We start from the raw sequence: 23312 nt of genomic DNA on the forward strand, positions 1-23312 counted from the left end.
AGCTATCATCACATTTTTTTGTCCTCAACCTCCGTTCATACGCTCTATTTCCGTTAAATGGGCTTCTTTTTCCTTCTCTCTTTTTCTACTCAGAATGCAATGAATTTGTGTAACACCTTACATTGCCATATAACTTTTTACATAAAAGTAATTTGTCTCGTAATATGGTAGGACTCCACTAATAAATTATTCCCTCCTGGTCTTTAAACTTAGCAAGCCTTTTCTTCTCTTTTTAAATATCCTCTTAAAATTATTTTATGTATTTGTTGATAAGTGTCATTATTAACCTCCTCATTTGGGTTTAACAAACTCTTTCAGGTCAAGGTAGTTCTTTTCTCTTTTGGTCATTTTAAATAGTATAGCTAATACTTATTGCAGCTGTACTATTTTCTGAGGTTACTCAGTAAACTTTTATTGGATGACAGCAACTGTTTATAAATCACATAGACATTTAGCATTTTGAAATGTTGCTGCTTGTATTCTTATTCAAGTAACCGACAAGTGATTGACTCTGAGAATGTGAATTTCTACCATTTCTAAGAAAAGCATAAACAGTGGGGGGGGGGGGGGGTTTCCACCTTTCTCCCTAGAGGCCATTAGCCAATTCGTTGTGTCAATTCATAACCTTAGGAGAAACTGTGTGTTGGTTTTGTGCATTTGGTTTATTTTATAAATGTGCCTGCCTGATTACATTTTTTCTCTAAGGGAAGAAATACAGCATTGTGTCTGTCTAATGAAATGACCTTGAATAAGGGAAGAACAATGCTGTGTGCTTTGCCAAATTCTATTCAGGTAACTTCAATGATGTGACTCTTCCCCCCACCCCAATATTCATGTGAAGACTACTCCTTTTCTTTTTTTACCTGTAGGGCCACATTTCTTTCCTCCCCCCAAAAATTTTAACTTTTTTTGTATGTGTGTGTGCCATGCAGCTTGTGGGATCTTAGTTCCCTTACCAGGGATCAAACCCAGGCCCCTGGCACTGGAAGTGCAGAGTCCTAAACACTGGACTGCCAGGGAATTCCCTTAAATAATTTTTTTTGTTTTATCTAGAATGAACTGGTTTTCATTGTGTGAAATTAGAATTTTTTCTAATAATATTAGAATATTATTTTTGATTGCCTAATTCTTTAATTCTTTGTGCTGTAGAACCAAATATTAGGCCATAGGCAGAATAAGGTGATCCTTTGAATTAGCAGTATCAGTGTTTCATTTTTATTGCCAAAAATTGTATCTGACATTTTCACTGGAGAAACTATTCATTCATAGACTGCATATACTTTCCAAATGTTGATCTTAATTCTGCCCTGCTTTGTTACCTGGAGGAAGGCACTTAACTATGCATAGTTATCGTTTGTAAGCTCCTAGGCTTCATGTTGTTCTTTGCCACAAATTGAATCCTTATTGCCAGCCAAGTTTACATAGTTTAATACTTAAGATCACAAGAGATAGAGAGAATAAGAGAAAGTGGATGATTACCTGACAGTTCTGATAACTCAGTAGTGATTAGCCTGACTGACGATGGATAAGAAGTCAGTAGTACATAACTCCTATCTATGTGAAAAGGATAAGTTTAGTACTTTCTGTCTTGAACACGTTACCGTTACCACACGTTCTGAGTATTTTTGAAATAAAGATGCTCTGTAAGCCCAAATTGCTCCTCTTCTTGGTACACCTGAATGATGATACAGCACTGTGGGTAAGAGCTTACAGTGGAGCACCGGTCTGCCCCAGTTCATATCCTGCTTCATATCCCACTCTTACCAGCTATGTGACTTATTTGAACTTGGACAAATCAACTTCTCCATGCTTTAGTTTCCTAATCTGTAAGACAGGGATATTAATAGAACCTACTTTCTAGAATTATTGTGAGCTTTAAATGAATTAATTATGAAAGGTATTAGAACAGTACCTGCACATGGTGAGCTATTTATGAGTAGTTTGGGTGGTAGTTATTTGTGTTTCTTTTGTAAATTGCAGTTCCTATTTCTCCTTTTCTCTTTGATTTTAAGACCTTGTTTACTTTACAGATTTTGGCACTTCTGTGTTGGGAATATTTTTTATTACATCATTTGCCTTTTAATCTCTGTTATATTTTTGTTGTACAGAAATATATTAAAACATCATTGTAAGTTTTGTTACTATTTTTCGTTGATAGCTTCTGGATTTTTACATCATGTTTGGGAAGGACTCTTTCACCCAGTAATTATAAAATATTTCCTATATTTCCTGTACTTTTATAGTTTTACTTTTTATAGGTTATAATCTTTAGTTTTCCCTTTAATTCCCTTTTGCTTATGGTGCTGAGGGGGTGCCAACGTTTTTGTGCCTAAGGTTCTGAAGATTTTATTATGTCTACATACATACATGTGGCATTTCTCTTTTGTTGGCTACCTGGTAGCACAGAAGTTGTATGTAATCAAATCTTTGGTATGTCCCTAATAAGTAACATGTTACCGAATGGAAGAATGTTTTTTCAAAGTTGAGTATCAATTTTGAGCACATATATCCATCTCTTTTAGGTTGAAACAGAGTCTGAGAAACTCAGTTTTTAAATATCACTAACTGTAGGTACTCAGATGTATGCACTTAATAAATGCCAACTTTTTTTTCTCTTAAGTTGTCTTTCTATTGTAGAAACCTACCAGATTCATTTAAGTTCCTTAATCACTTTGACTTACTGTATAACTATTTATTACATTAGGATGCATTTAATTCACTCCTAAGTGTTGTGGCAGAGATGTAATATGATGTGTCTGTGCCTTTATGTACTTGACGCCTACACGTCCACACAGCCTTAGGTAACTGTAAAAGTGTAGGCTTTGTGCCAAGATAAAAGGGATTTTGTTTTGGCGAAGACCAGAAAGCTGGAATACCTGTTTTGCTTAAAGATTTAGAGAGGAAAACATTTGTATTTAAGACAAAGATATTAATATTCATGAGAAGAATGCAAAGCTTATGTGAATTTTGGACGTTAAATGAGAAGGCGCTAGTGAGAGCCCCTTGAGGCTGTTGCACTTCCTCCTGTAACTTAGCGCGTCCACACAAACGCTCGTCCTTCTCCTCTGCTGAGCTTTGTAGGGTACATGCACGAGGAGGCCTGAGGTGTGCAAAGCCCCTGCGCACCTGTGGTGGGCCTGCTGTCAGTCTCCCATCGTGCAGGGTGTAGCCAGGACACAGCGGACTAAGCCTCAGCCAGTTGTTGCCCTAGCCATGTTCTAGCCATGGAGGGAAGCTAACATTTTTGGAGCGCCCACTGTGTAAGACAGGCTGTGGCGAGTGCTTTACATTTAAACCATTCAGTTCTTCTAACAGTTTATCAGCTAAGTATCTTTTCCCCACTTTACAGTTTAGAAAATTGTGACTCAGAGAGATTAAGCAGTTTACCGAGGTCGTTAACTGGCAGCGCTGGGACTTAAACTCGGGTCTAAGGCTAATGCATTTGATCTTTCTATTATACCAGTTGTCTCCTTCCCAGGCAATAACTGGCCATTTGGTTCAGCAGCATTCATTAAATCTGTGGTCAAGTGATGTGGCTTATTAGCAAGTATTGGTCTTACAGATTGGTTGTATGACTTTGGACAAGTCATTTTATTATACTCCTGGGCGCTAATAACTTGCATGGTAAATTATGATTGGACTCGGTGGTCCCTAAGGTTGCACAGGTCCTCAGAGGATCTTCTGATGCGTTCACCTTTTCACATTGTGCCTCTCCCTCATTACCCCTTGCAGCTATTACCTTAGTGATGCCTTATTCATTTCTTAAATGGATTACAACCATGCTTCTTTAGAATTTCGATTTTAAAGGATTCATGATTAAATCCCAAAGTCTGCAGGAACACAAAGAATTTGGCTGCTTAGTGAGTGCTGCCATCTTGTGTCTACCATTTTATGAGAGAAAAATTTTTTAATGACAAAAATTATATTTAAGTATGTTTTGGTTTGTTTTGGGTGGATTTTTCTTTTTTTTTAAGCCTAGCCATTTGATTTAGTGGCCCAGAACCTTGGTCATATTGAGATGACAATGTCAGTTAAAAACAGTTTTGACATTTGTTTATGATACCTCCTTTTCTGTTATCCTGTAGTCAAACAGAGTGACATTGAGATGTGAAAACTAATGTGTATCTGTATCAGGGTTCTAAATAATTCCATTTCAAAATTGTTTTTTGAAGAGTTAGTATAAGATGTGAATTCTTCTGTGATGCATACTTGGCAGTATTAGTATTTTATCTCTTGATACTTGGACCTCATTATGCTCAGTTGTTTCACCTTAAAATTGTGCTTTTGTGTTTATTGACAACAAAATTGTCAAAGGAAGATGGAAGAGCTATATAGGATTTTTAGAGTGTTTTTTTGCTGTGATGTAGTCACTTGCACCAGAAAAGTTTTAAATGAAACTAACTTTCAAAACAGATGACACTGAGAGAATTTTGGCTTTAGTCTTTCAGATGTCTTTATAAATAGTCACACCACCCTTTATAGGCAATGTGCGTTTCTTTGAAAATGTTAAATGGCTTATCATAGCTTTTGTTCTTTTGGACTTTTAAAAACCTGGAATGTGATTATTTTTCAGAATTACTGTCTTAAGTCCATAGAGTTGTAGCTCTGGAAGAAACTCTAAAAATCATAGTTCTTGGAGGCAAGTGTTCCTGGTTCTGATCTTGGGAAAACCTTTTAAAACGAAAATTATATCTCCCTTACAGCACAGACCACGTACTTGGTTCTTAATACATTCCCTTGCTTTCTTCTTCCTTCTGCTTTTACTGCAAAACTCTCTAGGTGGCCTCATGGTTTACCCAGGCTCACAAAACCAATGCATGTCAGAATTGGTTGTAATTAAGTGTTCTGGCTCTTGTTTAGGACAAGAAAATAATAAAGTCACCAGCAGTAATATTTTTTATTTCCAATTTACTGTGTAGTGTTTCATTTCCCTCGGCTGTTTTGTTATAATGTTTTCTTTTGTTTGAATTTTAGGCCACTGAAAGGAATGATATATTTGATGCAAGACAGTCCATTTCAGTCCAGGAATCTACAGTGGTGACAAGGACATGGGACTCCTCCTGCCAGATTCCAAATTGGTCAAGACAATTGACATCCTGGCTGACAACTGTGAGAAAGAACCTTGGATTATTTTATTTTATTTTTGTGGGACACCACAATCCCAAATCCATAGAACACATCAGGTAACCTGTCTTGTCACTTGAGAAAAACATCTCACTTTTTCTTTCAAAATCTTATATACAAAAAGCAAGGAGCCAGAGTACTTTAAGTACCCCCTCCTGCCTTAGTAACCTTAGTGTTTTGAGAATGAACCACTTAACTTTGGTGTGGATATAATTAAGGAAGACTTTTTTTTTTTTAAGCTTTTCAGATGTATTTATGGATTTCTGAAATCTGTTTAGATACTTAGTTGCAAAACATTCTTTCAGGAAAGGAACTCTTGAATTTTCTATATAGGAAAGAGAAGTTCTACTGGTTTTTTCACCCCCCCTCTAGATTTTATTAAGAAATTTTCAGGAATACGGAGAAGTTGAAAGAATTTTACAGTGAACAGCCATTTAACCACCCCTGCATTCTATTATTAACATTTTATCTTACTTGCTTTAACCTGCATCTGTCCATCTATATCCATCCCTCTACCTCTCCATCAATTCATCTACATTTTTTGGATGCATTTTGAAATAAGTTGTCTTTGTCCTCACCACACACACAAAAATTTATTTATGTGGTGTGATGGATTGTGTTGATCACTTCACAGTATATAAGTGTATCAAATCATCACGTTGTACTCCTTAGGCTTACACATTGTTATATATGAATTATATCTCAATAAGGCTAGAAAAAACCGAGTGGTTTACATCAAGTTCTGCTGTTCAGGTTCACATTTCTCACAGGTCCTAAAATGACAGCTTTATCTGATACATTCCTATTTGATATTCAGTGTAAAGTCCCCATGGTTGTCTTAAACTCACTAAAGATATGAAATATATTGGCATCTTATATATTTGATCTATAGAGCCCATACGTGTTGTTTGGCCCTGAATCACATGAGTCAGGAGAGTTTCCAATGCTTGATTCATAACGCTGAACAGTTATTAGTGAAGATTCACAACTGTGTTTTGTATAGACTGTTACTGTCTATTTTTTAAGTTATTTCCTTTTGGAATTGCAGGTTAATGTAACAAATTAGAAATTTCAGAAATCTAGATGAAAGCTATGACAGGAAAATTTTTTTTCACAGGGTAATACTTATAATATCCCTTCAGAGAAAAAGATTTCTGATGTCATCTAAATATGCATTTATAATTCTCCAGCCATTACATCTCAATAGGGCTTATTCCTTAATGTTTCTTGGGAATTTTCACAAGTGGTGTGCGCATCAAAATCACCTCATACCCTTATTATAGCCCTTATCTCATTGTTTTATGATTTTTTATTTTTGAATATGTCTGCCACTAAACTGTATTTTGCAGCTCCTTAGAAGCAGGAATTTTGCTTCTATCCGTGTATATTTTACATTATTCCTGGAACATAGAAGGCACTTAGTCAATGTTGTGCACTAACTCAATGTAAGAAATATTTCGAACTGAATTAATTTTTTTTTTCTTGCTTGCTAAGGCTTCAGGTTCCCTGTAGAATTCTAAAATAACCTTTGCTAATGAGGATGTCTGATACTGTTACTGTAAAAAATGAAACTGAAACAATGAAGGATTTGGAGGCAGAAGTGAAAGATACAACCGGAGTTGAAAATCTTATCAAATCTGAAAACTATGGGAAGATTTTGGCAGAGAAGAATGAACGTTGCATTGACAACAATATTGATTTGCAGGTAAACAGGATTTTTCCCCTGGCTACAAATATTAAATATTCTATATATAATTATACTTTTCATACAAAACTCACTTTCAGAATTGTAAAAGGGTAAGTTGACCTTTTGAGACATGCCTACCAGCTGTTTTTTGGAATCATCTGGATTAGCTTGTTGAGTCTAGCTCTTTGATTTGCTTGTATCATGTAATATATTTCTTTTTATTTGTATGTGGCCAATATGTTTTTTTAGTGGCTTTATACTTTTTTGTTCTATTCTGCGCCTATCCGTGTTGTGAGAGTCGAAAATAACCTAAGATTAGAGGAGATTAGAATTAGAGAGATTGAAACTGCAGGAGTTGTGTTGGCAAAAACAACCCTAGGGGAAGCAATTGATCAACTATGACTGAGAAAAGAGGTTGGTGGGGAAGAAAAGGTCACTTGAGGCTTTTGATGCTACACATGTATGATGACTTAGAACTAACCACTCAGAAGGCTTTTAATTCTAGGCATGGATAGAAATTGATGAGTTGGTCCACAGATTCAAGATAGATAAAAATTGTTTCAAGTAGGACTCACAGTGTTCACTTCTCAGTGTTCCTGTTATCTATTGCTGTACAACAGCTGATCACAAAACAAAGCTCACAATTTTAAAACAACATTTTGTTTTTTAATAGATCATGATTTGTGAGTCAGGTTTTGGCACAAGGGCTTGGCTGAGTGAATCTTCTCTCATACAAGGCGTCAAAAGAGATCCCTCGCTGATATTTAAATGGCAGGTGGGCTGGCCTGGAAGGTCCACAACTCTTTCACTCACATACCTGGCCCCTTGGTGGGAATGGCTGGAATGTAGGTTCAGCTGGAACTGGGAGCACCTACCTGTGGTCCCTCCAGCACAGTAGGCTCAGGTAATCAGACTCATTATGGGCAACTCAGAGTTCCAGAAAGAATGTTCCAATAGCCAAGCAAAGCTGCAAGCTTTCTTTTGACCTAGGCTCAGAAGTCTCAGAATGTCACTTCCACTGCTGTCTTTTGATGACACATGTCAATAAAGCCTGCCTGGATTCAAGGGAGGAGGCATAAGACCCTGCGCGCTGGCTTTTCTCTAGTTGCGGTGAACGGGGACCACTCCTCTCTCTGGTGCGCAGGCTTCTCATTGTGGTGGCTTCTCCTGCTGTGGAGCGTGGGCTCCAGGCCTGCGGGCTTCAGTAGTTGTGGCTTGTAAGTTCTAGAGTGCAGGTTCAGTAGTTGTGGCACATGGGCTTAGTTGCTCCGCGGCATGTGGGATCCTCCCAGCCCAGGGCTCGAACCTGTGTGCCCCTCATTGGCAGGCAGACTCTCAACCACTGCGCTACCAGGGAAGCCAAACATTTCTGTTTCAGTTTAACCCTATGAATAAAGAATTCATTTTTGGAGAAAATATTCTGTCATTCTTTCTACATCCTAAAGACCTTGAGGGCTACATGCCAAAACTTGTATCTTATTTTTGTAGAATAATTTAAGAAGGTTCTTTTAAAGGTTATTTCATTCCTTCATTCAGTCAAAAACTTTATTCTTCATTATATGCCAGAAATGTGTTAGAAATTGATAGCAACTCATACAGCAGTAAAAAAGCATTTAGGCCCCACTGATTCAGTATAGTAAGTTGGTAATTATCTAAGAAATTTGGAGGAATAACATAATTTTTCTAGTCATTTTTAGTAATAGCACTTGCAAAAAATTGTCATGCCTGCAGTCAGTACACTCAGTGATGACAGAATGCCAGTATCCTGATTGGATCAGAGAAAATGCTTAAATTCTATTGCATTTGTGATTGAAATAGTAAAAGATTTCCTTCTAGTTTCTTTTCTACACCTAATGTTCACTCTTTCAGGTCACGTTTATCAACAAGCAATTAATTTGGATTATAGCATACCTTGAACTTACTGCAGGTTCGTTTCCAGACCACTGCAGTAAAGCAAATATCACGATAAAGCAAGTCACACGAAGTTTCCCAGCATATATAAAAGTTATGTTTATGCTCTACTGTAGTCTGTTAAGGGTGCAATAGCATTATGTATTAATTCGTAGTGAACTTTTAATTAAGGTTCAGACCTTAATTAAAAATACTTTATTGCTAAAAAAACTGCTAACCATCATGTGAGCCTTCAGCAAAGCATAATCTTTTTGCTGGTGGAGCATCTTGCCTAGATGCTGATGGCTGCTGACTGATCAGGGTGGTGGTTGCTAAAGGTTGGGGTCACTGTGGCCATTTCTTAAAATAAGACAATGAAGTTTGCTGCATCAATTTACACTTCCTTTCACAAACCATTTCTCTGTAGCATGCAATGATGTTTGGTAACATTTTACTGACAGTAGAACTTCTTTCAAAATTGGAATTAGGGCTTCCCTGGTGGTGCAGTGGTTGAGAGTCCGCCTGCCAATGCAGGGGACGCGGGTTCGTGCCCTGGTCTGGGAGGATCCCACAGGCCGCGGAGCGGCTGGGCCCATGAGCCATGGCGTCTGAGCCTGCACGTCCAGAGCCTGTGCTCTGCAACGGGAGAGGCCACAACAGTGAGAGGCCCGCGTACCCCCCAAAAAAAAAAAAATTGGAATTAAATCCTCTCAGACCTGGCTGCTGCTTCATCGTCCAAGTTTATCAAATATTCTAAATCCTTTGTTGTCATTTCAATAATTTTCACAGCATCTTCACCAGGAGTAGATGCCATCTCAAGAAACCACTCTCCTTGCTCACCCACAGGAAGCAACTCCTCGTCTGTTAAAAGTTTTATCATAAGATTGCAGCAGTTCATTCATGTCTTCAGGCTCCACTTCTAATTCTAGTTCCTTTGCTGTTTCCACTGCATCTGCTGTTACTTCCTCCACTGAAGTCTTGAACCCCTCAAAGTCATCCAGGAGGGTTGGAATCAAATTCTTCCAAACTGCTATTACTGTTCATATTTTGACAGCTTCTCATGAATCACACGTGTTCTGAATGGCACCTAGAATGGTGAATCTTTCCAGAGGCTTTCAATTTACTTTGCCCAGATCCGTCAGAAGAATCACTGTTTGTGGCAGCTATAGCCTTACAAAATGTATTTATTAAGTAATAAGACTTGAAAGTTGAAATTACTCATTGATCCATGGGCTGCAGAATGGATGTTGTGTTAGCAGGCATGAAAACAGCACGGATCTTGTTGTACATCTCCATCAGAGCTCTTGGGTGACCAGGTGCATTGTCAGTGAGTGGTAGTATCAATATTTTGAAAGGAATCTTTTTTTCCGTGCAGTAGGTCTCAACAGTGGGCTTAAAATATTCAGTTAACCATGCTGTAAATAGATGTGCTGTCATCTAGGCTTTGTTGTTCCACTAATAGAGCACAGGCAGCGTAGGTTTAGTATAATTCTGAAGGGCCCTAGGATTTTCAGGATGGTAAATGAGCACTGGCTTCAACTTAAAGTCACCAGCTGCATTAGCCCCTAACAAGAGAATCAGCCTGTCCTTTGAAACTTTGAAGCCAGGCATTGATTTCTCCTCTCTAGCTATGGAAGTCCTAGATGGCATCTTTTTCCAGTAGAAGGCTATTAGATCTTCTGGATAACTTGCTGCAGCTTCTACATCACACTTGCTGTTTCACCTTGCACTTTTATGTTACGGAGATGGCTTCTTTTCTTCAACCTCATGAACCAACCTCTGTTGGCTTCAATCTTCCACAGCTTCCTCACCTCTCTCAACTTTCACAGAATTGCTGAGAGTCAGAGCTTTGCTCTGAATTAGGCTTTGGCTTAAGGGAATGTTGTGGCTGCTTGGATTTTCTATCCAGACCACTACAACTCTCTCCGTATCAGCAGTAAGGCAGTTTCACTTTTCTGTCGGTGTGTTCACTGGAGTAGCACTTTCCTCCAAGAACTTTTCTCTTGTGCTCACAACTTGGCTGATTGCTTGGCACAGCAGCCCTAGCCTTCAGTCTCTCTCAGCTTTCGATATGCCTTCCTTACTAAACTTAATCATTTCTAGCTCTTGAATAAAACTGAGAGACGTGTGACTCTGCCTTTCACTTGAACACTTAAATGCCAGTATAGGATTATTAACTGGCCTGATTTCAGTGTTATTGTATCTCAGGGAACTGGGAGGCCAGAGGAGACGGAGAGAGACGGGAACGGCTGGCCGGTTGGTGGAGCAGTGAGAACACACACACACATTGGTTAAGCTTGCCATCTTACGTGGATGTGGTTTGATGCACCCCAAAACAATTACAGTAGTAACATCAAAGATCACTGATCACAGGTCGCCATGACAAATAAAATAATAATGACAGAGTTTGAAATATTCTGAGAATTACCAAAAGTGAGCAGATGCTGTCGGGAAAATGGTGCCGATAGACTTGCAGGGTTGCCACAGACCTTCAGTTTGTAAAAACACAGTATCTGACAAGTGCAGTAAAATGAGGTATGCCTGTATTGCATTTCCTACCAGGTCTGTTGTGTTGCCCTTGGCAATAAGCACAAAAACGTTTTGACGACCATTCTTGAATCATGGCCCAGTTGTTCATACTACAGGAGAATTTCATGCATTCCCCAAACACTTACTGAAAACCTATTCCATGGCAAGGACATAGTGTAGCAAGGAAAAATGGGCCTGGTCTCTGACATCACATTCCGTATAGTATGGTGACTGTAACGACTGGGGGAGGAACAAGGAGAATATGAGAATTTGTTTTATGTTAATCCACTGAATGCTATATTTGTTGTTTACTCAAATGTTTATTAAGAATTTACTGTATGTGGGTATATTTACTCTGCTTGGAGATTTTGAAGTCCAAGATGCCTCTGTGCAAGGTGTCTGGCAAGGGGCTTACAGTTGGAATAATATACAGAGAAGAGATTTAAGTAATGGAAATTAGGAATGAAGTATATAAAACTAGAAAAAAATTGTCATTCTGTTTTCGCATAATGTAAAATAAAGTCAGCTGTTTTAAGAATCAACAGGGAATAGAGCGTCTTGTTGAAAAAATAATCCGGTTAATATACAGTTACCTCTTAACTTAATAGGGAGTTACCTATTATGAAATGCCTTTTTTAAAAAATACTACTAGGCATTTCGTCTTCTTTTGTTACCTCTAAGATACTGCCTGAAGGTTTAATTTTAAATAGCAACTATTATTTTTACTCAAATTTTAGAAGTATGTACCAATTAATGTAGGTTCCCTATTAAGAATTTTGAATTAGTCAATATATTCTCTGCTTTCCTCTCTATCATTCTGAAAGTTAGCTACCGTGAATATAATTTATGTGTGTTGTCTTCCTTCAGCATCGTAATATTTAAAGTGACTTAGGGGGCTTCCCTGGTGGCGCAGTGGTTGAGAGTCCGCCTGCCGATGCAGGGGACATGGGTTCGTGCCCCAGTCCGGGAAGATCCCACATGCCACGGAACAGCTGGGCTTGTGAGCCATGGCCACTGAGCCTGCACGTCCAGAGCCTGTGCTCCACAACGGGAGAGGCCACAACAGTGAGAGGCCCGCATACCGAAAAAATAAAGTGACTTAGGGAAATGGAAATGTTTTCCTAAGGAAGCATACATTTCATCCATTTCCAAGTCTTAATTTCCTGACCATCCGCTTAATATTTTATTTAGAAAAACTCATTTTTAAATGAAGGGATGTCATAGTATAAAACTGTAAAGAAATCTTATGATTTTCTACTGTTTGTTAAGGATAACATTTACATAAAATGTTCTTCATTTGTTCACTGCTATGTGATCCAAACCCAGATGATCCCCTAGTGCCAGAGGTTGCATGGATCTATAAAACAGACAGAGATAAGTACAGCAGGCTGTCTCGGGAATGGACTCAGAAGTATGCTATGTGATGCTACCTTAAAGTCAGAATAACCTTCATTACAACTGGAATAAACTTTAAATTATGGTTCCTTTTTTGATTTTCTTATCTGGCTGCTCCCCTGTCAGACCTCATCTTTTTTCATTTTACATTTTGTTTACCTCCCTCCATTCATTCACATGCTCATCTGAGAATACTTACGTTCTTCCAGCTTTGGACAGTAACTGCTTTTAGAAGCTGTAGAGTAGTTACAAGAGAACAGTTACCCAAGATTCAGAAGTTTTTTTTTAAAAAATGGAGCATGTATATTATGTGGCCAGTGTTTTCACTCTAACTTTGTTATGAGACTAAAACCATTCCTGACTGCTCTAATGTGCTGAAGAATCATCTGAGGGGGAGGAAGGTGGAAGCTGAGAGTTGTCACATCAAAGCAAGCAGCATTATTCTAGCAGCATCCATTCTTGTTTAAACCCTCCACTGTTAGAGATTTGAGGTTACATGATATACTTTATGCTCATAACTGATGTGGCTGGAGAATTGGTATTGAATTGATAGCATCAGCAGAATGGAAAATGTGATGTGTTTTATGCATGTCAATAAAGGAATGACCTGCTCTTGTTCTACAGAGAATGGAAATTGGAAGTCAAACACTCTTTGTATTCCAAAATAGGGTCTCACACATTTTGTAATTTTCATTTACATTGTTAGGAGGCTTGGAGCTATTAGTTAATCTATCTTCCAATACACTGTTTAATATAACACTGAGTAAATGATGCAAGTTGTCAATGGATAAGTGATAAACTGGTAGCTCTGCTACTAATTGATTTTTCTTCAATAAAGTTGCATAAACCAAAATAATAATAATTTCATCAAGCTGGAGAGAGGCCAGCAGACATTAGGCATCACCTTGAATGGTTCCCAGCAGATATTATCTCATAGAGCTCCTTGACCATTTCTTCTATAAATAATTTCGCTTCTGTGACTCTATTCTTCAGAAATGTTAATTGTGTTTTTTATTCAGTTTTATTTGAAACTATATAATCTTTTAGAGAATTTTTAGGGTTACTTTCTTAAGAATTTCTTAAGAATGCTTTAGAAGTAATTCAAGCAGTATGTGTGCATTAATGTCAAGAAGTTCACTTTCCCACATAATTGCTTTGGAGTTGTTCTGAATTGTTGATATGGTCCCAAATAATTGTACAAAGGGTTTTTGCTTAGTAATTTTTCTGTTGCCACACACACACCATTCCTCTTGCAAATCTTGAGTGATAGGTTGGACTTTGTATGATTATTAAATATTTGGAAGGTTTGGGGTAGTGAGGTGTCAGGTTTCTAAATCCAGAAAAATCTTAATTTGTTAGACTACCACTAACCTTTAACATGGGATAAATGGGTGGGGGGAGTGTTTGCTTTGGTTTCCTTTGTATAACTTAATCATGTGGTCGTTGTGGTTTGATTTTTCTCAAAGATAGATTTTTCACATTAAATTTAGGGTAAATTACTTGTGTTTATTTCCGCCATTTATTTGAAATGTAAAATTAGGAATCTTATGCTCTAAGGTTCAAACTCAGCTTTCCCATGGTTTTACAATTGTACCTTTGTACTTGACAAATGCTTTGTCTAGGGATGATCATCTGTATACATGTACCTATAAATACAATCCAAAACGTATTTCGGAGCAGTTCAAACATTGATCCCTCTTCCCACAAACTACTGAACAGTAGGATGGCGAGTCCAAATTGTGTTGGTAACCCTTGTTATGGAGGAAATAATAGAACTGATTTTTGTTAACAAGTAGGCCTCACGTGCCAGAGTGCATGAACAGCTTCTGATATATATGAGTGAATTTTCTATACACAGAATCAGTTGAAGCAGGTGTTTAGTATATCCTCAGCTTCTATAGCAAGCCCTGTGATAATTAATATGCGACTTTTACATCTTGTATTCCCCAAGTTAGTTCCAATGTATTTATTTAAAAGGGGGAGGATAGGGCAAGTAAGGGACAGGAAAGCAATGACAGTCTAATAAGGTTATCAGAAAAGCTCAGGGGGGAGACCACACTTCTCCAACCGTGAGGTTAATGGGCATCAAATTCCTTAATTGAGGAAACATGTAAAGAAGTTTCTGTTTAAAGGGCTCAGTAAGATTATGTCCATGTAAAATCATACAAATCTTAACTATTTTTTCCTCAAAGATAAAAGGCTGTATTGTAATATACCTGCTACATAGTAAAAGCCCAACAGATGGTAGATGCTGTTAGTAATATGATATTTATAATCATCATCATAATCATTACTAATTATTCATTAGCAATAGCACAACTATATTGTTCCTCAGATTGATCCCTTTATTGTCATGCAACATCAGATTTTTTTCTTTAGTAATTAAAAAAAAGTAAAATTTATTTCTTGACATAAGCTCCCAAAATTTTCAATACAGTACTTTTTCTATGTATTAAGTTCCCTATCTGTACACTGTACTTTTGTCTTTAAAAGTATTTAATGAGTTCAACTTTTAAAACTTAAAATTGACTTCCCATAGTACATTTTACTTTTCTAATTATTTGTACGATTTGGTGCTCTTTCTATTGAACCTGGGTGATATATACACATGATAGCTAGCACATTTGCTTTTCACAGTGCTTTATTATGACATGTATAAAGAAGATGTTCCCCACATCTTGCAGATGTAGAATGCCTTTACATATACTTTTACTTCCTCCAATAACTTTCACATATATCATCATTAGGATGGTGGATGGTAAGATCCTTTATCTTCATTTAATATACGGGGTAACTATAAACCAGAGTCCTTGACTTTCTCCAGGGACTTTACCTTAGATATTTAATCCTGTGCCTTTGGATTTTTGTTGTTGTTGTTGTTGGAGTATAGTTGATTTATAATGTTGTATACAGGTGTACAGGTGTACAGCAAAGTGATTTAGTTATACATATACGGATATCTATTCTGTTTCATATTCTTTTCCCATATAGGCTATTGCAGAGTATGGAGTAGAGTTCCGTGTGCTGTGCAGTAGGTCCTTGTTGTTTATCTCTTTTATATATAGTAGTGTGTATATGTTAATCCCAACCTCCTAATTTATCCCTCCCCCCCCTTCCCCTTTGGTAACCATAAGTTTGTTTTTCTAAGTCTGTGAGTCTGTTTCTGTTTTGTAAATAAGTTCATTTGTATCAATTTTAGATTCCACAGCCTTTGGGTTTTTAATCCTGTGCCTTTTTGCCCAGAGCATTAAATGGTATAAACAAATTAGTGATTGGGGGTGGTTTGTCAGTTTATTGATGTTTTTTAAAAGTCCACTCTGTCAACTCAGAAAACTTTGTTGTTTTCTGTTATTCCGGTAGAAAATATCAGCCTGGGCATCTTTTGTTCTTACTATTCTTGACCTTTAGCTGACATTTACACTTCAATTCATTATCTTCTCTCAATAATTACCATTGGGGACTTCCCTGTCCGTCCAGCAGTTAACAGTCGCCTTCAAATGCAAGGGGTGGGGGTTCGATCCCTGGTTGAGGAGCTAAGATCCCACATGCCTCGCGGCCAAAAAACCAAAACATAAAACAGAAGCAATATAATAACAAATTCTATAAAGACTTTAAAAATGATCCACATCAAAAAAATTATTAAAAAAATATAATTAACATTGTCTTGAAAAGTAGTGAGAATTAGTAAGGTCTCCAAAGTATATTAAGAGCCTTAGTTGAAAGGTGTCAACTGTTATCATTAATTTTGTTCATAATAATTACAAATAAAAAATGATCCTCTTTTTGAAATAAGTTAGATTTACTCTTAATTGAGTGATATTAATTGGTAGTTAGTTTTATGAAAACACAGTACAACTCATAAAGATTATTTTGTTCTTTCTTAGCAATACATAAATCTCATAGTTCATGATTTCAGTGCTTTTGTTTTTTTTCCTTTATTTTCTTTCATAATAAACTTTAAACAGATCTAAACTCGTCCTAGCAGTACAAAGATAGCAAAGAAGATTACTGAAAATATTAGACCAAAAGAGACATTATGGGGAATTCCCTAGCAGTCCAATGGCTAGGACTCCATGCTTCCACTGAGGTGGCATGAGTTTGATCACTGGTTGGGGAACTAAGATCCTGCATGCTGCATGGTGCAGCCAAAAAAAAAAAAAGGAGAGACAGAGCCATTATGATAAGCAAAGAAACATTAGAAAACAAAACCTATAGATTATTCCTTAATATTAAGTTGACTACATGGATTTAGATTTTTGCTTCTTTTGTTACTGATTGTAAAGGTCTCTGGTTTGGGATAGCAATTAAGACATGGGTAATGTTTTGAGGATCCTTCCAGATCCATATTCTGAAATAAATTTTAAATTTGTTTAAAGTTCTTTTATTGTAAACAAAAGACCAAAGTACTGAAATCATCAGTTATGTTTGTTTTTCTTTGCCCTCGAAGTTGATCTACAGGGCAGTATGTTAAAAAGCAGTCTGTGTTTATTGTAATATTACACCTTAACCATTTATTATTGAACCTCAGTTTTTCTCTAAGCAAGGAGCTAGTAGCTCTGACAGTGTATTAATATCAGTTTCAAACTGAAATTATATTAGGGATGTTTCATATTCTGAACCCATTTATTGGCCTAATTCCTGTCCTACACTGTAGTATCAAACAATGTAAATTATAAATTGGCATCTTTAGCCCTAAGCCTTATAAATTCTAATTTAATTAGGATCTTTCCGAAGTAGTAAAAGTCTGCTAAAGGAGCTGCTAAATTTTTACTGTGACGATGAATGAAATTCTGTTAAAAGTGAAAAGAAAACTATAGAGATAAATTAATGAAACCAAAATTTGGTTTTTCAAAAAGGTCAACAAAATTGACAAGCCTTTAGCTAGATGATCCCAGAAAAAAAGAGAGAACCAGAGAAAAAAAGAAAAAGAACCCAGGGATAAAACCTCAAATTACTAAAATAAAAAATGAAAGTATGGGGCTTCCCTGGTGGCGCAGTGGTTGAGAGTCCGCCTGCCAATGCAGGGGACAGGGGTTTGTGCCCCGGTCCGGGAAGATCCTACATGCCACGGAGCGGCTGGGCCCGTGAGCCATGGCCACTGAGCCTGCACATCCGGAGCCTGTGCTCCGCAATGGGAGAGGCCACAGCAGTGAAAGGCCTGCATATCGCAAAAAAAAAAAAAGAAAGTATGGACATTACTATCTATTCTATAAAATAAAAAGGATTAAAAGAGGGTACTATGAACAATTGCAGACCAACATATTGGATAATCTAATGAAATAGACAAATTCCTAGAAACACGAAACCTACCAAGACTAAATCACAAAGAACAGAAAATCTGAATTGACATATAACTAATAAGGAGATTGAATCAAAATCTCCTGACAGAGAAGAGCCCTAGATCTGAGGAATTCTACCAAGTATTTGAAGAAGAACTAACACCAATAGTTCCCAAACTTTTACCAAAAAATTATAGAGCAGGGAATACTTTGTAACTTATTTTTCTATGTGTCCAGCATTACCCTGATACCAAAGCCAGACAAAGACACTGCAAGAAAAAACTACAGACCACTATCACTTACAAACATTGATGCAAAAATCTTCAACAAAATACTAGCCAACTGAATTCAGCAGCATATTAAGAGAATTACACACCATGACCAAGTGGGTTCCAAGGATGGTTCAGCATATGAAAATCAACCAATGCAGTATACCATATTAACTGAATGAAGGTGGGGGGCGTGGGGGGGGAGGTAACCTGATCATCATAATTGAACACAACAACCTATTAAGATTTTTTGTTCTTACACTCATAAAACTAGGAATAGAAGGAAACTACGTCAACACAATAAAATCCATATATGAAAAACCCACATTGAGCTTCATGCTCAATGGTGAAACACTGAAAGCTTTTCCTCTAAGATTAAGAACAAGGTAAGGATGCCCACTTTTACCATTTCTATTTAACATGGTACTGGAAATTCTAAGAGCAATTATACAAGAAAGAAATAAAAGCCATCCAAATTGGAAAGGAAGAAGTAAAATTATCTGTGAAAATGACATGATATTATATGTATAAAACCCTAACACCTGAAACTAACACAACATTGTCAATCAACTACACTCCAATGTAAAAAAGTTAAAAAAAAAAAACAAAAACCCTAAAGATTCCACACATGTTCAAAAAAAAACCTGTTAGAACTAATAAATGAATTCAGGTAAAGTAGCAGGACACAAAGTTAGTGCACAAAAATCAGTTGCATTTCTATACACTAACAATGAACAATCTGAAAAGGAAATTACAAAAGCAATTTCATCTACAATGGCATTAAAAAATAAAATACTTAGAAATTAATCAAGGAGTTGAAAGTCTTGTACTATGAAAACTACAAAGCATTGCTGAAAGAAATTACAGATGACATAACTAAATTAAAACACATTTATGTTCATGGATTGGAAAACTTAATATTGTTAAAATGTCAATGCTACCCAAAGTGATCTAGAAATTCAATGTAATTATCCTATCAAAACCCAAATGTCATTTTTGCAGAACTAGAAAACCCCATCCTGAAATTCATATGGAACCTCAGAGAACTCGGAATAGTCAAAACAGTCTTGAAAAAGAACAAAACTGGAAGAGTCACACTTCATGACTTCAAAACTTACTGCAAAGCTACAGTAATCAAAACAATGTGGTGCTGGCATAAAGACAGACACATAGGCCAGTGGAATAGAATAGAGAGCCCAGGAATAAGTCCTTGTGTATATGATCAAACAATTTTTGACAAGGGTGCCAAGTCCATGGAGAAAGGACAGTCTTTTAAAAAATGGTGCTGGGAAAACTAGATATCCACATGCAGAAGAATGAAGTTGGACTCTTACCTAAGACCATAAACAAAAATTAACGCAAAATGGATCAAAAACCTAAGAGCTATAAAACCCTAAAACTCTTAGAAGAAAACATTGAGGGAAAGCTTTATGACTTTGGTTTTGGCGATGATTTCTTAGGGCACCAAAGGGGCCAGCCAAGGGAGCTTTCTCAGTCCCAGCCCCACCTCCAAGACACCCCATTGCCCAGGGATGCCTGCTATAAACTGCACACCCAAGAGGGAAGGGGCCACAGAGCCAGAGATGCCAGATCCATTTAAAATCAACACCTTTAAGGAGGCAAAGGATGAAGACTGTAAAACCACAAAAGAGATTGAAGAAGGTGTGGGGTGAGACTGCCAAGATTCTGCACCTCAGCAAGCTCCCAGGTGTTGCCCGTTGACAGTCTGTGGGCAGAACTTTGAACAACACTGAAAACAGCTGTTAAGCTGTGGAAGCTACTCTAATCAAATGATTATTGCCCCTTGGCATCTTCCAGGATCACAGGCCCGCTGTGATGTATACAACAGAAACATGCATCCCAGAGCAGTGACATGCTGATCTTGTCCTTGCAGACAGCAGGAAGAAAGTTACTGGAACAGTTCACTTTTTCCAGAGAGATAACGTGGTATTTCCAAGAAGAGTCAATGCTGAGGGCTTCCCTGGTGGCCCAGTGGTTGAGAATCTGCCTGCCAATACAGGGGACACGGGTTTGAGCCCTGGTCTGGGAGGATCCCACATGCCGCGGAGCAACTAGTCCCATGAGCCACAACTACTGAACCTGCGCGTCTGGAGCCTGTGCTCCGCAGCAAGAGGGGCCGCAATAGTGAGAGGCCCGCGCACCGCGATGAAGAGTGGCCCCCGCTTGCCACAACTAGAGAAAGCCCTCGCACAGAAATGAAGACCCAACACGGCCATAAATTAATTAATTAATTTTTTAAAAAATCATAAGAGACAGACAGTAGCATGGTAGTTGCCCTAGCTTGGAATGAGAGGAGATGGGGAGTTAATGTTTAATGGGTACAGAGTTTCAGTTTTATGAGATGAAAAGAGTTACGACTATGGATTGTGCTGATGGTGACACAACATTATGAATGTATTTAATACTGCTGAACTGCACACTTAAAAATGGTTAAGATGGTAAATTTCCTGTGTATTTTTCCACAATAAAAAAAAAATTGAGAAGGAGACTTGGCTTGGGCTAGGCTAAAATCTAAATATATGTAACCTACTTAATCTAAATATATATGTAACCTGCTTAATCCAGGGTCAAAAATTAAAGAAAAAAAAATGGGGCTAGAAAAGTGAAAGGCATGCTTTAAATAACTAAATTCATTTAAAAAGTAATTTATTCTTATTTAATGCCAAACTTGTTTTCTCTGCTTTGTTGTTGTGTGTGCGTGTGTATATGGTAGATTTTCTGGTATTTATTATGTAATTTTGGTTCTTTGCTATTTGAAATGAAATAATAAGTGATTTTTGTTGAATAATGCCACTTTGGCAGTATATAGTTTACTTATGTAGCAGTGTATTCGTTTTCTGTTGCTGCGTCGCATATTACCACAAACTTAGAGGCTTAAAACAATGCCCAGTTATCAGCTCACAGTTACGTAGACTAGAAGTTAGTTGAGCTCAGCTGAGTTCTATTTAGGGTTTCTCAAGGCTGAAATCCAAGGGGTTGGCCAGGCTGGGCCCTTATCTGAAGACTCTGGGGAAGAATTTGTCTTTACACTCATTCCGACAACAATGGCACCTCAGTGTTTTGCAGCTGGAGGTCTGAGGTCCATGTTTCCTGGCTGACAGTCGGCCAAGGGCCACTCTGTGCCCCTGGAGGCTGCCTGTAGGCCTCTTCATCTGTCCCCTCCATCTTCAAAGCCAGCTGTGCAGTGTCAGGTCCTTCTCACCCTTTGAATCTGATCTGTCGCCCCACTCCCAACAGAAGAATGCTCTCAGCTTTTAAAGGGCTCACTTGATTGGGTCAGACCCAGCTGAATTATCTGTATGTTAAGATCAACTGATTTGGGACTTTAATTACATCTGCAGAATCCCTTCACAACATTCTTTAGATTGGAGTTCGATTAAATTACCAGAGGAGGGGCCTGTTAGGAGGCCATCTTTAGAATTCTCTCTCTCGCAAGTAGTATTTGACTCACAGCAAGATTTTTTATAGGTGTGTGATATAAAGTACACAGGACTAAGATTCTAAAGATCTTGGGTTCTGTTTGACTATTCAGTAACTCTGATACTGGACTATAAGGCTCTTGAGACCAACAATTGTGTCTTATTCATCTTTATAGGCCTAGTGCCTGGCACAGAGTGGCTTACAGCAGGAGCTTAGAACATATTAAGTCACAGTGAGATAATTTTACCCCTCTTTGATTTTTCTTTTCTTTTTTCTTTTTTTTTTTTTCCTTCGGTACGCGGGCCTCTCACCGCTGTGGCCTCTCCCGTTGCGGAGCACAGGCTCCGGACACGCAGGCTCAGCAGCCATGGCTCACAGGCCCAGCCGCTCCGCAGCACATGGGATCCTCATGGACCGGGGTACGAACCCGCGTCCCCCGCATCAGCAGGCGGACTCCCAACCACTGTGCCACCAGGGAAGCCCGATTTTTCTTTTTTTAATCTTCCTTCATCAAAGTTTTCTTATGAATTAAAACTGAGATGGTTAATGCATGTGTAAGTCATTGAAAATTCTAAAACATTACTGTAGGGACAATATACAGCCTCTCCCAACCCCCCCCCCCCTTTTTTTTTAATCTACCCTTTCACTGAACTTTTTCAGGAACCTTGAGAATTAATACAAACAATATTAACTTTTATACCGGTAAAAGTAAACTGAAATAACTTGACCAGGGTCACCTATTCATAAGAAGCAAAGCCAGAAATTTAAATCCAGTCCTACATGTGAATGCAGCTTTTACTTGTCAGTTAATCATCTCTCTTATTTTAAAAAAAACTTTTAAGAGAAAGTGCTGTGCCCTTGATACGTAGAATTATAAGGGATTAAAGCAGAGGACTGGAGTAAATCGTAAATTCTTTTCTGCTGCCTTAGAACTCATTTAGTCATGTGCATTTTGCTCGTATTCATCTATTGACTTTTCTCGGATTTTTTTTTTTCCTGTTAACCCTTACTCTATGTAACATAACTTCTTTTAATTCTATTTTTAGTTGCGAGTAACAGAAATCCTCTTGATTAAATTAAAGAAGTGAGTAAATAGAGAAGACAGAAGCAACATGCAAAAGCTCTCTTAGGCAGTAATGCCATGTGCATTTGTTCATACATCTGTACCATTTTCTTCTCTGTAAGAAACAGAAGATCATTTTTCTTTTTTTTTCTATTTTCATTTTGTTGTTGTTACTGCTGATTTTTAACGTTGGATAATCCAGGGTCAAAATTCCCAAGAATATAGTGCTTCTTATCTCAAGAACTTTAGCCTCAAAATGGGAGACAACACCCTGGTACTGTAGATTCTCATTTCTGTTGGTCTACAAGGAAGGTTTTTTTGGATGTTAGAATGAAATGGTGGCTTTTTTTCATATGTGAAGCATACTGATCTAGGTATTAAGGACTTTGTTTTATGTTTGATACCAAACTGGCTCCCTGGCATTGAGTATAAATGATAGATACCTGGACCTTGTACTGTTTGGGGTTGGTGTTCAACAAGTAGATTAGAAGGAGGTGGAAGGAAAGAAAACCTGTCTGGCTTCGGTTCACAGGGACTTCAGCTGCTTTCCCAAGCCAAAGCCTGGTATCACAGACTAGAGCTACTCACCCCAGTGGGTTCCCCATTCGCGTGATTGAGAAGCTTGCCCACTTTTC

The 23312-nt window shown here is 37.8% G+C and overlaps 1 protein-coding gene across 4 annotated transcripts in view; it reads left to right on the forward strand.

Annotated features, from left to right (window-relative positions):
• The first annotated feature begins 5048 nt into the window (after positions 1 to 5048).
• The window catches only part of R3HDM1 (R3H domain containing 1), a 110410-nt gene continuing 92146 nt past the window's right edge, over positions 5049 to 23312 (forward strand). For 3 of the 4 annotated variants that reach the window (XM_065880658.1, XM_065880659.1, XM_065880661.1), the window contains exon 1: positions 6659 to 6829. In XM_065880658.1, coding sequence (XP_065736730.1) covers positions 6659 to 6829 — 171 coding nt within the window. Of the gene's footprint in view, positions 5184 to 6658; positions 6830 to 23312 lie in introns of those variants that run through there. The other variant, XM_065880662.1, reaches the window with a different exon arrangement.

The sequence above is a fragment of the Phocoena phocoena genome, chromosome 7 (genome assembly GCF_963924675.1).
Source record: "Phocoena phocoena chromosome 7, mPhoPho1.1, whole genome shotgun sequence".
Taxonomy (NCBI): domain Eukaryota; kingdom Metazoa; phylum Chordata; class Mammalia; order Artiodactyla; family Phocoenidae; genus Phocoena; species Phocoena phocoena.